The sequence below is a fragment of the Musa acuminata genome, chromosome BXJ3-7 (genome assembly GCF_036884655.1).
Source record: "Musa acuminata AAA Group cultivar baxijiao chromosome BXJ3-7, Cavendish_Baxijiao_AAA, whole genome shotgun sequence".
Lineage (NCBI taxonomy): Eukaryota > Viridiplantae > Streptophyta > Magnoliopsida > Zingiberales > Musaceae > Musa > Musa acuminata.
Genome location: NC_088355.1, coordinates 3,580,245 through 3,596,268, shown reverse-complemented (window position 1 = coordinate 3,596,268; position 16,024 = coordinate 3,580,245). Strand labels below are relative to the sequence as shown.

The 16,024-nt window shown below is 39.6% G+C and overlaps 2 protein-coding genes and 1 long non-coding RNA gene across 4 annotated transcripts; 2 read left to right on the top strand and 1 right to left on the bottom strand.

Moving 5' to 3' along the window:
• The first annotated feature begins 532 nt into the window (after positions 1-532).
• Positions 533-5,362, top strand: LOC135642147 (MND1-interacting protein 1-like). The gene is made up of 2 exons (XM_065158041.1): positions 533-2,287; positions 4,720-5,362. Exons 1-2 carry the CDS (start codon positions 623-625, stop codon positions 5,233-5,235), a joined length of 2,181 nt encoding a protein of 726 aa, XP_065014113.1. The 5' UTR covers positions 533-622; the 3' UTR covers positions 5,236-5,362.
• An 837-nt stretch (positions 5,363-6,199) lies between these two features.
• On the top strand, positions 6,200-8,797 carry LOC135642219 (uncharacterized). 2 transcript variants are annotated; one of them, XR_010497902.1, is made up of 3 exons: positions 6,200-6,453; positions 6,604-6,735; positions 8,679-8,797. It is a non-coding gene; the product is annotated as an uncharacterized LOC135642219 (long non-coding RNA). The 2 variants fall into 2 exon arrangements; XR_010497901.1 differs by lacking the exon at positions 8,679-8,797 and having other exon boundaries at positions 6,604-6,887.
• Positions 8,798-8,864: 67 nt separating this feature from the next.
• On the bottom strand, positions 8,865-15,473 carry LOC103990623 (pentatricopeptide repeat-containing protein At4g21190). The gene is made up of 6 exons (XM_009409834.3): positions 15,335-15,473; positions 14,155-14,242; positions 10,333-10,431; positions 9,912-10,055; positions 9,624-9,836; positions 8,865-9,437 (listed from the first exon to the last, which is right to left on the bottom strand). Exons 2-6 carry the CDS (start codon positions 14,233-14,235, stop codon positions 9,225-9,227), a joined length of 750 nt encoding a protein of 249 aa, XP_009408109.2. The 5' UTR covers positions 14,236-14,242; positions 15,335-15,473; the 3' UTR covers positions 8,865-9,224.
• Between the last annotated feature and the right edge of the window lie 551 nt (positions 15,474-16,024).

Below are 16,024 nucleotides of genomic sequence, written 5' to 3'. Positions count from 1 at the left end.
TTATTATTGACTCTTTGGACTATTATTTTGCATCAACATAGAGCTTAATCACTTGAAACGTAGCAGAACGTACAAAAAGACTAATGGGCTTTATTATGAGCTTAAGGCCCATAATAGACCTCAAAGACAGAAAGCCCATGAAGGTTTTTAGCGGGCTGAAGAGAGAATATGTTGGAATGATCAGCACATATTATATTAAATTTAAATATGGTAATTAACTTGGGTACAAAATATTTAACATATCAATATCCAGATCTAATAAGTTAGTAGATCCAAATTTGGAATACGCTTCCGATATTTTAGGTCAAATATTGGGTTATATAGAATCACAATTAACAATGCTAATAAATGGATTTAATTTGAGAATCTTAATCGAATCAGATATATCGCGAGATTATCTCATTTCAAACATCATCCATCGTCCATCATCCGACCACTTGTCAAAATCCAGATGGTTGACCTTTGTACGTTCATCATCCACCGTCAATCCTTTCCTTGTTATGATCCGACGGCCCTCCAACCTAACCGGAAGCCCTCCGCGGGACGGCTTCGGCTTTCCTCCCCTCCCGCGCCGAGCCGCCCTCATCTCGACTCCCGACTCGCTCTCGCCAGACCTTAATCAATGTCTCCTACGATCATCCCCCAAAGCAGCAGAACGCAATCGCTCCCCGATCCCAACACCGATCGCGCCCCGCCGTCTCTGATGGGCAGCAACGCTAGGGATAAATCGGTGCGTGGCGGCCGGAAGGCTCGCCGCGCCCCCAAGCACGCGCCGGAGTCCGCTGCCTCCGCGCCCGCCCCTTCCTTCCCCGCTCACCCTGCTGCTCCCTCGGCTGATCCGGATCCCCACCATTGCTCCGCCAGCCCCAACCCTAACCCTATCCCGGGCGGCTACGATGACGACGGCGGATGGGGCTGCTGCACGGAGGAGCAACTGGAGGAACTCCTCCTCAAGAACCTCGACTTCTTCTACAGAGAGGCCATCGCGCGGGTCGTGTCGATGGGCTACGACGAGGAGGCCGCGCTCCGCGCTGTCCTCTGCAATGGCCGCTGCTACGGGTCGTCGGATGTTGTCTCAAACATCGTCCAGAATGCCGTGGCCCATCTCACCGCTCCCCCTCCGCCGCCGCCGCGGGCGGCCCACCAGGATCCCTCTGCCGTCGCAGCCGTGCCCGGGAACGGGTTCGCCGATCTCCGCCACCTCCAGGAGTATTCCCTCGCCGAGATGGTCTGCCTCCTCCTTCAGGTGCGCCCCAATCTCACTCGTGGTGATGCCATGTGGTGCCTATTGATGAGCGACCTGCACGTCGGCCGCGCTAGCACCATAGAGATCCCGGTACCGTCTGCCGCCGCCTACCCCTCCACCGCCCCTCCCTTGGCCCCTGTCGCTGTCCCCACCACTGCTGGCGGTGCTATCGGCGAGTTTACTCCTGCTGTTAATCTTTGCAAGTTTCATGCGGCCACCGTCACGGCTGCCGCTTCCGTCAGCAATGGTAATGCTGCTGATCCAATCCAGCCTTCTATGAAACCCGCCCCGAGGCGTCCTGCCTCCACATTTCCTACTGCTTCAGGTTTTCGCCCTTTCATAAAGCCACCTGCACGTCCAGCGGCCTCTGATTTGGCTTCAGAGGATGAACAACTGAAGGAGTATATTGCTTCTGCTCGCGATAGAGTGGAGAATGGCTCCCTGGACACTGGTGTCGTGAATTCTGTGCTCAAGGCTTTGGAAGGCATGAGCCTAGAGGACAACGGCGTGGAGGATCCAAAAAAAGAGATGATCTTGGATGTCATTCGCCAAATTCGGGACCTCGAGGCTCAGGTGAAGGAGCGCCAAGAGTGGGCTCAGCAGAAAGCATTGCAGGCTGCTCGCAAGCTGAGCAATGACCTAACGGAGCTGAAGGTGCTGAGGATGGAAAGGGAGGAAAACCAGCGTCTGAAGAATGGGAAGCAGGCATTGGAGGACACAACTATGAAACGATTGTCTGAGATGGAGAATGCACTAAAGAAGGTGAGTGGGCAGGTGGACCGAGCAAATGCTGTGGTCCGGCAGCTAGAAACAGAGAACGCAGAGATAAGAGCTGAAATAGAGGCTTCCAAGCTGAGCGCATCAGAGTCTGAAAGGACATGCACCGAAGTGTCAAGGAGGGAGAAGAAATGCCTTAAAAAACTGGTAGCTTGGGAGAAGCAGAGGGAGAAGATGCTGGGGGAAATTTCTTCGGAGAAGAAGAAGATCGTGCAGATGCAGCAACAGTTGGATGAAGTCCGGGCTGCAACAAAGGAATATGAGGTAGTCCGGAAAACTATCCGTTTCTTGCATCTCATAGACTGCGTCGAGTATCTTCTGATTATATGCCATTCAATAGTATCTTATTGCTGTTTCATGAATTAGGTATTGGCTTCTTACATGTTGAAGATGGAGGCCAAATCCATTTTTTTTATTAGGATCACAACATATTAGAATGCTCTATTGAAACAGAAGTTAAGTTGATGAGAGGATTTTTTGTGATGTGCTTGAGCATTCACCATGTTATACATAGGTTGAGGCCCTGGAGGGTGTTGTGGCACTTGGAGTTTGTCTTTTGCAGTGCCAATGATCTGGCTGCTGCCTTGAAACAAGAGGCTTGAATCATGAGTTATTTTCCTTACCAAAAGGCACTAAGTGTAATCAATCCATAATGAAAAGATTGAAGGTTTCTTGGATTAAATTGAGGCACTAAGACCGTGAGAGAGAAAATAGCACAGCTGCAGAAACTTAAAAACAGATATCATTGTTATGAGAAATTAACTAGAAAAACACCAAGGCATAAGGTATGAAATTATCACTTAAAGGCCACGACACATTCTTTGGTGTATAGGATGTATTATCCAGTCATTATATTAATCATATGAAAAATCTCATCTCCAGGTTGCTGTTGTGAACTAATCCTTTTCATCTTACAGTTTGCTATCTGATTATCATTTTTTTCCTTATTTTAATATGTTTCTCCTCCTTCATTAGAATATAAATTTAGGGTTGGCAGCATAGTTCATGATTTCATGGTAGTTGATGTATAACCAATTTATACAGGTATGATTTTGCCTGAATTTTCTGCTGCCTTGTAGCCACATAGGAGAGGTTTCTACTACTGTATTTTTGGTAGTTGATGTGATAGTCACATTACCATTTTTTTACCGTTGTACCATTGTTGTGATGTTCTATGTCTGCCGTGGTATGAAAAGAATATATGGAGGGGAAAGAGGAGCATGAATAGTGCTTCTTATTCTCTTTAGAAATTATATAAAAATTCAATCACAATTAATCTCAAGTTCTTATTTGCTATCCTTTTGAGTGAATTTCTCGTATGACCTCAAGTAAGAATCAATACTCACCCTCCATTTGATTGGAATTAAACTCCATCCCATCAGAGTTTCAACTTAGAAGGTGAATAGGAGCACAAAATAGTAGGAAGAGGATAAAAGTAAGGTCCTGCAACCCTCGCCACCCTCCTTTCTTTTCCTTTCTGTATTTATATATCATCCGCATTAGAGTCATCCCAAGGTTGCAATATTCAGTGCCTGCAACAAATTGGATTTCTCTTTGGATTTCACATACTTCTTCAACCATACATTTAATACGAGAATGGTCATTAATCAAATGCCAAAGTGTCTTTGAGCATATGTGCATCTCTCAGGTATCTTACTTTTAATTCCTCCATATTCAAGTACCCCATAGCTATTTCTGCTTCAATACCCCATCCGTCAAGAACCACTCCAGCTCTATACCAATGTACTTAGCAGATGTCAACAAAAGTCCAGGTTGGGTTTGTCAGATTAATATGATTCCAACAATTTCTACGCAGAAGAAGGTAAGTGGGCTTTCACAAGGAATGTGAAAATTTTCTCATCCTAATGGTACATATCAATGAGGTTAGCAATTGCAAGTCCTATCGAGTCATCTGCATCTGTCAGTCCAACTTTTGTTTTCCTGCCCATGTTTGGACACGGGTTCCAAGATTGATTATTCATTTTTCTATTATTTACTGTACATTTGTTCTTGTCCACATTCCACAGTCCCATTTACCCAAAGTAAGCTCATCAACAATGACGACATGCTAAGTCTTGGACAACTGACATCATAGGTAGAGAGCACACTCACTGCATCCACTCTAATTCCTTTAATCTTTTTCTTTTTTTGTGTTTTTGGAACAGCTGAGAGTTCTATTCCAGATCTGAATGTGGTGTACATTTTCATTTTTCAAAAGATCCTCTGCATGAGGGCAAACCTCTACAGTTGATTTAACACATCCAACATTGAAAAAGAACATATGATATACTTAAAAAGTACTAAATCTCCAGCGTCAAACTTCACAGAACCATGCTTTGGACTAAATTGCTTCTGTTATAATACCCTATCATCTTCTGCATCCCTAGCTTAAATATGGTAATCATGAGTACCTTTCTACCCGTACGTAGCATGCAGCAACTGACAGAATACATTTTGGTGGTTGAAATGAACCCCTTTGCATCTGCAATAATTTTGAAACCAAGAGATACCATTCTCCAAGGTCATGGCTGATTAATGGGTATTTTTTTACAGTTCTTTTCGTTCAGTTGTAGTTTTGAGTTAAATGCATTTGATTTTTAGCTTAGCTGATATGCCAGTAGTTTGACATGATGTGCTTATCATTTGATACCCCACTTGGCTGAAATTTCACATATCAAGTACTTTCTAACATGCAGATGAAATGGAAGCAAGAAATAAAGGCCAAAGAACAAGCCATTGTGCTGGCTGAGGAAGAACGTCAAGCCAAGGAAGCTGCTAAGGTCAACGCCAGCAGAAGACATGAAGCACTGCGACGAAAAATAGAAATAGATTATCAACGCCACAAGGACGATATTCAGAGGCTTGAGGAAGAGCTTGCTCGTCTCAAGGCAACTGCAGGATCAACTGTGGTGATCACTCCACCGGCAAATTCTTTGAGGACAACAAATGCAGATGTTAAGGCACCTAAAGAGGCCAATGTGAAAGCACCCACTGGGTTCAGTAAACCACAAGACTCATCTAACAAACTCAACCGCTGCAGGGCATGCATGATCTGCAAGAAGGATGAAGTTTCAGTCGTCTTCTTACCATGTTCTCATCAGGTTGTATGTGCATGTTGCAATGAGGACCATGAGAAGAAGGGCAAGGGTAGTTGCCCTTGCTGCAATGTCAGGATTGAGGAGAGGATTAGGGTTTATGGTGCCAGCTCTTAGATACATGCATATGCTGGTGATCACAGTATTAGCATATGCATATTTGCAAATGCCGAATAAATTCTTAATTTCGCAACTGTGAGGCATTTTTGGCCTTTATATATATATCTTATTTTTAGGTGAATAATTCTTGGCTAAAATTGATGCATCATAACAACAGAGTTTGTCAGTGATTTTGCAAATTGGTGGGTTGTGCATGGTGTTTCTTGGTCTGAGTTCCTCTTGTAAGTTATAGTGAAGTCTTTCAGATATCACTGATTTATCATTGAAGATAATTCGAATGATTGCTAGCATGATCCTTTGAATGTATTTTCTCCAGTTTGAAGGATTACATGTATCTCTCATTTAGCAATTGATAATAATTGCAGAAAATTGGTTCATGAGTTATCAGATACTCTGCATGGATTGGCAGTGTTTGGCCACAGAAAACTCTGCGTCATTGCCTCGATGATATGATATCTTTTCCACCATTAGAACTTAAATCCTTAGAGTATTGTTTGATACAAGGATTTCCCTAGAATCCTTGTGTTCCTTCAGTGAGGTTTTTGAGAGTATTCCACTAAAATCGTGAAATATTGCCTCTATTTTCCATTTCAATTGGTAAGCAGTGAAGTTTTCTATTGGACCAGGCCTTAATTCCATGGGTTTGGGATCCAACCTCGACTGGTTCGGTTCGCTTCGGTTCGGTTCGGTTCGGTTCGGTTCTACCCATGCTGCTCGACCGGTCGGGCATCAGCCTCGCACGAATCGTAAAGCTTAGGGGACTACGCAGTGTGGTTTTGGAGTCGAATTTTCGAACGGACCGCCCTTCGCACGCTTGAGGCCGCAGTCCTTTGCACGCTTTCGAGAACCGTCCATCAGCCACGTTCCTCATCTGATCCTACGCGCACAATTCTTGACGCGATCCTTCTCGCTCTATAAGTAGCACGCGCCGGCCCCCTGTCGGTTATTTCCCTCGGGCGACGATGCATCTCTTCGTTGAGCGATCGAGACAGCGCGACGGAGATCGTCCGACGAGAGGGCAATTCCATCGCCTCAAATGGAGCTTCCACTAATTCGATCTCTTTCAAGAAACAAGAAAGAAGAACGTTGATTGCCCTAGTTCGATCTTAGGATCCATCTTTCTCCTTTCGCAGCTCGGTTGTGACCACCAAATCCCTCGCGGCGCCCGTCAAATCAGCCATCGACAAGATCCAGCTCCGCGCCGCCTTCTTGGGGGTACACAACTTTCCCTCGATCTTGATATTGGTTCGATCTTCCGTCTCGAGGGTGCAAAACCTTCCCTCGATCTTGATCTTGGTTCGATCTTTGGTCTTTCCGTTGGGAGATGCTTGAAAAGGTCTCGTGGTGGATGGTTCTTGGGTGCAGGTGCGAGGGCTGGTGAAGCAACCCATCGATTCTTTTCATTACTTCGTCAACCATGAAATCAAGAACATGAAAGCCATCGATCTCCTCGTCTGCCGTCATGAGCCCAGCTTCTATCACAGCAAAACACACGACGTAACTCTTAAAACACTTAGTTCTTTGATTTTCTTTGGTTTTTAACGAATCGATCAATTTTTTCTTCTCTTTTTTCTTATATTGTGGATTTTTTTTATTTACGTTCACCGACATTGAATTCGGAGAGCCTTCAGAAGGTGTGGATTTCTCCATCTAGACTCTTACTCCACATCTGTTCCGTTTTTCCGACGTACGTGTGTTATGTTTCCTCTCCTACCTGTTTTTGGTTAGGGAGTCCCAAATGTCAAATCAGTTGCGTCAATGATGCGGTTGTTTGAACTTTTGGTACTGTCTTTTGGACAAGTAGTTCGATTAAAGAAATGGGTACATAGTGACCTCGTTCTTCTGTAGCTTTAGATTTTTCCAATGTCACGGGTGAGAATAGAACAGGTAATCTGTCATATATTTGGACTTGGTGGGCAAGACTTTTTAAGACAAGACGACGAGTAAGAAGTGGTTGGATCCGTAGATGGTGAGTAAGGATTAATTATAAATTTTTTTATTTAGTTAGGTGTCATTAGTATTATAATTTTTAGATTTAAAAATATTATATTAAAATTTTTATAGTTACAAAAGTGAAATATCTATATTCATTTACCCTAACATCATCGATTTTATCGAAAACATGAAAAAAATATATAAAAAGATAATTTTAATATTTTAGTTGATAATAATAGAAGATATTAATGGTGGTAGATGACACCATCGCTATGGGTCACAAGTGATTATTGTGGATGATAAGAGCAATGACGAAAGCATTTGCGTAGGCGTTAACGTATTTGTTGAGCGATGTCACTCTACATCTATGTTAGTCCTTATTTCTTATCATCGCTCTTCTCATCAATAATAGTATGAGTTAGGATTTCGGATGGTTAGGATGAGTTCTACCAATAGTTGTCAAATAAAGTTCAATTTGAGATGAAGTCATGATATGACTATGACAGTATTTGGTTGTCATATTTATTAAAGCAGGGTTTGAAAATTCTAAAACCAGTCATTTTCAGCAAGAAAAAAATATTGGTAAAAATGAAAATAGGTTACTGAGAAATTTGGTATTCTGTAGAACCAGAAAACTTGTGGAAGAATTTGTTTCAAATCAACTCTTGTGAAGCAAGATAATTCTATTAGCAAACACCTTGCACCAAGGAAGCTTATCCTGGGTGTTCATAGGATTATGCTTCCAATAGAAAAAAAGAGACGTTTGGACCTATAGTTTAATCATTGATGTATATTTCATGATAATGGAATCAAGGACGTGGATAATAAAATAATGCCGGACCAAAACTACTCAAAATCATGAATTTGCAGGATCTTATAAGTTAGTGATGTTAGGACTTAAAAAGACTGAATGAATTGGTTTTGTTCCGACATATTTTGAAATAGATAAGGATTAAGTTTTTGATCTGGTGAAATGACCTAGCTCATAATCAAATTAAATATGGATCAGAGTAGACCTGAACCAACAGAAAGCTTGGTACTATGATTCCTGCACATAACACTGGAGACATCCTATTATAGAGTGGAACCTAGATCCATCTAGGGAGGGGAAGATATTGGTCTTGCGGAACCAAGGGTGGTATTGAATGCAATACTTATGACATGTTGTGTGAGGCATGGCATATGGCTTGCAAGCTGTCATATCATACTAGGCCACATGTGCTTTGGCTCTCATGTAAATGTGTCTTGGCACTGGTTTAAGATTGATATTCGAGTGAAATACAGACTGATACTGTTTTCCAATCGAATATATTCTGACTTCATTGTTTGTTTGCTGAAATAGTGCCTGAATAATGTATTATTTTGTCAGACCAAAACATTGTGCCATCTATCTGATGGATTAGATTGTTCACTCTTCAATAATTTATTGATTTAGTCATGTGTGCTCATAGTCTAAACTAGCATGTAACATGTTCGATTGATGAAAGTCATACAGGCCTCTCTAGGTTTGCAAGCAGTGTGGAGATTGTTCGCCGGCTGCAGACAGCCTTCTGTCCAATGTACAGAAAATGGAGATTGTTTGCAGGCTTTTTTTTTTTTTTTTCCACTTCAGGTAACGAGGGACTTCTACCATGGATTTGGCCAGGTTGCAGCTCGTATCCAATAAATAGCTGTCACAACGCCAGGAAACATGAGCAATTGATCAAATCAAGAGAATCTCGAGTATGTTACAAGAAATAAAAAATGAGGCAAATAACTTCTCATGAATTGTGCCTCGCAACTCATTGAAACTGACACCCCTAAGGCGTCCAAGCACAAAAGGAAGCCAGTCAATTAGTGTCATCCATAATTTTGACACCTTTTGGACAAAACAAAAATACTGATATACTAATGACACCATTTATCCTTTTGCCCTGCTGTGAATGACATCAAGTCATCAAACGGGCAAACGTAGTAGACCCATTTTTCCGCTTGCCAGCCATGCACAGATAATCTTCCAAATATTCCAAGCCATGCTGAATATATCAGAACTTTGCACTCTGTATGTGTTGTCATGAGATTTCTACATTTGATCCCTGTATTTGGTTTGCATGAATCCTAACACGTTTCCCCTTGATGTACCGATACTCCCATGTGGGCGGAGGATATTTGCTCTTCAATTTATCATACTTGTCCAACATACCTAATTTCTGAAAGACATCACCTAGCTTGTTGACGATTGACATATCTGGCCTAATTCCCAGTTCCTCCATGTCAGCAAAAACCTACATAAAGTGACCAAATCAGCATGTTGGATAAAGAAACATGAATAGCATGTTTCTTATCAACAAACACTCTCTTGTCAAAAAAATGTATCAGGAATAGCATATGCTGTGCAGGTAAGCTAAGAGAAATGGCCAACATAAGCACAAAGAGGACACAGGACATAGAGCAAAGGGACTTGCATTTACCTCGAACATCTTTTCATACATGCCTTGGTCGTAGTATATTGACATCATCTTCATGAAGAACACACGAGGCAAATTTTCCAAATTCTCTGAAAATATTTTCATCCAAAGTTCCTCTGCCTCCTCAAGTCGTCCATCCTCAGCTAAAGCATTTAACAACGTGTAGTAGGTTCCCATGGTCTTTCCTTGACCCTTGCTGAACATCCATTTGACCACCTATTATAGCATAAAAGTCATGATTTCACAAAACAAAGAAATTGAAACTCCACTAAAAATAATACTTTGCAGTACCTGAATTATTCTTTTCCATTCCCTTTCAATCTCGAATGTCTTTAATGTCTTCTTCACCACTATCAGTGGAAACTCCAACTCCCAGGCAACGAACGAATCAAGTGCTCCATAAACTTCTTCCTTCACGTTTGATAATCCTTTTATCTACACACAATAAAAAAACAATATTATCTTTTTTATCCAGAAAAGCAACTCAAAACATAAGCATATATGTGGTTATCAAAGTGAGAACCAGAGTTACTAGAGAAGGGGGCCCATAAGCATAAGAGATGACTTGGTAAACACAATTCAAAACATACATGCGTTTATGCAAGACGTGTCAAAGATTGCAAGGGAAAAAATAATTGCTAAAGTGCAAGACAATTCAACACACATCCATGATTGCTATAGTGCTGCTACGAAAGGGAAAAAATAATCTTACACATTCAACAAGCTTCTGTGACTTGGAAATAGTCCCAATTCTCTTTCTAGTTTTCCATACACGAGGAAATCTGGGTCTAGGGCCTCTTGCTTCACAAACCTGGCACAGTGGTAACATTGCAAGACAAGTTAAAGATTTGTAATTTTATGTACACATCAGCATGCTTATGCATTATCAAAAATCTTTCGTGAATTTGCTACCAAGGCAACACACCGCTGTATCATGACAGAATAAAATTCTAAAACTGGGTGATAACAGAATTGTTAGACATTAAAATTAATAGCAAATAAAAATGTGTCTATCTACAAGTCATAAACTCTGGAACTGTCACAATTTTGAATATGTGAGCAGGTTATCTAGTATAACCATTTATGAGCATACATCATCCGTCCTAAGTGAAGCATTGAGAGGATTACTAATATTTACAATAGGTGTAACATACATAGAGATAAAATGAGGTTCTAAGGGATATGCCCGAGAGTTAGAAAAATGCTTGTAAAATATTTACTTGCCAATCGGAGATGGTATACTGGATGGTGATTGTTGCAGGTTCTGCTGGAGGTTTAGATATCCTGTGATGCCAGATATAAATAGTAGTGTAGCTGTAAATGTTACACGGACAATCTAGTTCTCTAATACCTGAGCTTCAAATCATATTTACTATAATTATCTCTTATGAAAATCATGGGGTAGCCAATTCCTCTGGTGCAACAAAGAAAGCTTTCATGTTAACTAGATGCCTTAGTAAGCTGATAACCAATCAAATATACTGCAGCTCGAGGGTGATTGGATAAACCTTGCTGATGATTGAGCTTTTGAGGTTGCCATCCAGAAAAATCTGTTTGTAGTACTTGGGATTAATTTCTGGGGTTCGATGAAAGAAACCACGGAATCAACAGTTCTAGTTACGGAAGGAAAATCTTACACCCCCAATATAATTTCAACAAAAATCAATCACAAGCCCAGGATCAGCTAGATCAATATGATCGAGATTAGTGAAATTAGTCAATCAGATCAGCAGGATCGGGGTCAACCAAAAAATAAAAATACATAAAAGTATATATATGTGTGTGTGTTTCTAGTCTAGCTATGCATTCTATTAAATATCAAACTCTTAAAAGACATATGGAAACAAAATACAAAATATAGTAACATTCATTAAAAAAATAAATATATAATATATTTAAAAAAAATAAATATAGAATATATTTTTTAAAAAAATAAAATTAAATATATCATTAAATAATCATGTCAAAAAGATAAACCAAAATTTGTCCAACTACAGCTCTGAAGATAGGTGACAGCCCCCATTATGAGGTGCTAGGTAAGTAATTCAGATAAAAATAATTTATTTTTTGAAGATGTCACCAAGGATTTGAAATTATTCCCAAATGTCATGGCATCCCCTTGTTTGTTGTCATTCTTATTTCATAAAGAAGTTAAAAGGCTATCCCTATCTGCATCTTTCCCTATAGCATTCCCCTCTATCTTGTGCAATGACCAATGACAAATATCACACTGACTTCTGGCAAATGACAAATACAATAGCAGCAAATAACAAATGCAATAGTAGCAGTGTTTCTCTATTTTACAATCATAGTCATATGTCCCTATGTTTTTCTTACTTTCTCTCTCTTCTTCAATATCTCCCCTCTTATGGCTACCACCTATGGCAAATATAAATCTACTTCCACTCCTGCCCTCTTTTCTTTTTTTGAGACAATTAAATCTGCTACAATTGAACAAATTTTGCAACTTCCATTCAACTTCAGTTGATTTTTACCAATTCTAAATGATTTTTTACTACATGGCTGAGAAATCAGACAAAATTTGATTGTGTTGGGTTGATACACAAAATAGATCAAGCAATTGCAATTGGAATAAAGTGATACCTCGAACTATGATGAAAATAACTAAGATTCAGAAAGTTATAAATTATATGATTTTTGAAAGTAACAAAAGCAACTAGTATGATGATCAGAATTCAAAGGCAAAATAAAGGAAATTGTAGTTTCATTGCAAGGTTAATAAAGCATTTCAGCATACTATAAACTATGTGAATTTCCATTAGAGGATGAATACAAAACTTTCAACATCAATAAACCCAAACAAAGTAGTGTCTTAGATAGGGCTAATTACAAATTATCTCTTGTAATTAAACCTCTTTAACATCCCGATCCCTAAACTTAAAAAATTTACATTGGAATTCCTATAGTTAATAAGTGAAACATCTAGCTCCATTTATCCTAATGTCGTCGGTTTTACCTTCAAAAACACGAAAACAAAAGGTAAAAATGTATTTTTAATGTTCCAGTTGGTGGTGACAGATGGTGACGCCGCTGAGGCCACAGGTGACTGTTGTGGATGAGGAGAGCGATGACAAGAGGTGAAGGTCATTCGACATCTGCATCGATGACCCTTTCACTACTTAGCAATTGCATGGATGATAACGTAGATGCAGAGCGACGAAAGGGCCGCTCGAGTGGCTGTTGTGGATAAGAAGAGCAACAACGAGAGGTGAGGGCCACTCGACATCTGCATCAGCGCCGACGTAGATGCAAAGCGGTGAAAGGGCCACTCAGGTGGTTATTACGGATGAGGAGAGCGACAGCTAAAGGTGAGAGCTACTTTGCATCTGCGAGAGGAGAGGGTCGCTTTGCATCTGCGTCGATGCCAACGCAGATGTAGAGTGACGAAAGACCAGCTTGACAATTGTGTCAACGTCGACGCAGATGTAGAGCTGCCCTCGTCTCTTGTCATCACTCTCCTCATCCACAATAGCCACCCAAGTGATCTTTTCGCTGCTCAGCATCTGCGTCAGCATCGACATAGTTGTTGAGCGGCCCTCACGTCTCGTCGCCGCTCTCTTCATCCACAACAATGCTGCCGTCCACCACGATCAGCATCGTCTGTCACCACTAACTAACAGGAACATTAAAATTAGCAATATGGCCTTTGTTTTTATATTTCCGTAGGTAAAACTGACAATGTTAGGAAAAATGGAGCTAGATGTTTCACATTCATAACTATAGAGATTCTAATGTAAACTTTTGAAGTCTAGGGACTAGGATGCTAAGGAGTCTAACTATAAGGGATAATATGTAATTAGTCCTCTTAGATATTAGGATTCATTGGAGTCCCAAGTCAAGAATTAGACCCATTTCTTGCCTAATGTAAGGAAAGCATCTCAGTTTTTTAGTCATAAATTTTCTCTTGGATATACTATGTAACGAAGAGCAATTATTTCTTGAACATAGGATTTTCTCCAACAACCCGCAGTCTTCAACATAAATTATGTATCATGATATTAGACTAGTAAAAGCACAACACAACAATAGAGGAATGAAGCACAAAATAGGGGGAATAGTTATGCCTATATAAACATCATTTTTTAATCATTGAATGGAGTATTACACATCATAAGCTCAAGAGAGTGCCCGAAATGAAAATAAAGAACATGCAAGACATGTTATGATCGATAATTAAAAAGGGTTACTGGTACTTCCTTCGAAGTATTGTCATACATTGGCTAGACAATAGCACATCTGTGATTCCATATACAGACATCACCCACAGTAGAATTCTAGAAGCATTAGAAAAGATAACTGAAGAGAAACTGGTCCTTTAAACATAAGACAAGTTATTCAGTAAGTAATTACAAAAAAATTTATGTATTGCTTGACTAATAGAAAGAAAGTTCTAGATAGATAAACTGACACACATAGTTGGAATTCTGGGACAGACATAATCTGTAATAATCAATTAGAAGATACCTGCCAATACATAATAACTTATTTGTTCTAGACTTTACAGTAAACTCACCACTATATGGCAAGTTTTCTGAGGAAAAGTTGTCATGGCCACTCCTGACAAAATTGATGGAGTGCATTTGAAACAAAGCATTCTGAAACTGTATACAAAATTTTATCAGTAACAATGTGTCTATGTCATGAAAGAACAAATTAGAAAAACAACAGGAACAAATTGAAGGAAAAATAATAAAGAATAAACATGAGGTTGGCAGGTAACCACATGTTAACTGATACATGATTAACTTCAATAATTTTTTTAAAAGATGAAAATGCCTTAGAGTAAATCAAATTGCATATATATATATATATATATATATATATATATATATATATATATATATATATATATATATATATATATATATATATATATATATATAATCTGGGAAGAACCCCAGGCTATCGAATACCTGTGTTCAACAACCATCACAAAATTCAAGGATGGCGCTAAAACCAAAATTACAGTGGCTCACCGACGAACTTCAAATTCTGCATCCTTCTACACTGAATCACAAATCCGACTACACACAACCAAGAAAAGAAAAGGAAAAAAGAGCCAAAAATCACTTTGTTGTCATATAACCATGGTATGATGCACCCAACATAAACCTCATCATCCAAAGCCAATCGACTTACACAAATGGTAATAACGGCAAAGAAAACATATCGAGTTCGTTCATGGTCCTTTTCTACCCTAAAATCATCATCCAATTCATCCGTCTCAATCCCCAGTAAAATCGATCGGAACATCAGCCTCAAACACCCTCGACTCCAAAACCCTAAGAATGTAAACCCCGACAAGCAATCAGCTCCAATTCTTGAAAGGACTCACACTCTTTTTCCAAGAAATGCACATGACCGCCTATAATCTCCACCCAACCCATTGCACACCATCAGACCCCAGTAAGATCAATCAGTCCATCAAGCCTCAAACCCTCGACTCCAAAACCCTAAGAACGCAAACCACAAGAAACCAACTCCAAATCTTGAAAGGACTCGCACTCTTTCTCCAAGAAAAGCACAAGACCAAACAATAATCCCCACCGGACCCATTGCACATCATCAGATCGACACAAACATAACATCCACTCGAGTCTTTCTTCAAAGAAATGCTAACTGAGATAACAGAACGCGACTATTCTCCAACAAAGCAATCAAATCGACCCACCCTGTAGTCAGATTAATCGTACCTTTCGAAGGAAAAAGAACTTCGATCTGGAGAGAGAGAAGAGAAGGAGAATCGCGTCTCTGTGAATTTGAGATCGAGATCGAGCGAGTGGGAGAGAGAGCGAGCAACTCTCCAAGGCACGAGTTGCTGTTGGCGGAGCGAACGAGGAGTCACGCTTGCGGAGAAGATAAATACAGGTAATCCGCGTCAAGCTTCGTGAAGGAAGATATACCTGATGAACGGCCTTGATTTCTTTGTATCCAAAACGCTTATAACTGATCAAGTTATTAAATGTAATAATATATTGAACATAATAATAATCATTATTATTATTATTAAAATTATTGAGATAATTTTTTCTTTAACCAAAACATAAATTTTTTTTTTTCATTTTTCATCATTTTTACTGCATGCTAAATTATGCATGGAAGAATTTATAAAAAATAGGAAAAATTATCTTCTTTTATTTTGGAAAAAAAAATTACTAACAAGTATTGTTTAATTTTTCTACACTTAAATGAATCATAACTTTTGATATAAGAAGATTTTATTCTTATGAGTTCTAATTTGATTTTGGGTTCCCATCCTTGTTTGATCTTTATTCTAAATACTTTATGATCTTGAAACAATGTGAAGTCATAATCTTAATTCCTCAAATTATCATTCTTTTTGACAAAGAAAAATAAATATTAACTTTTTATTCTGCCACAGT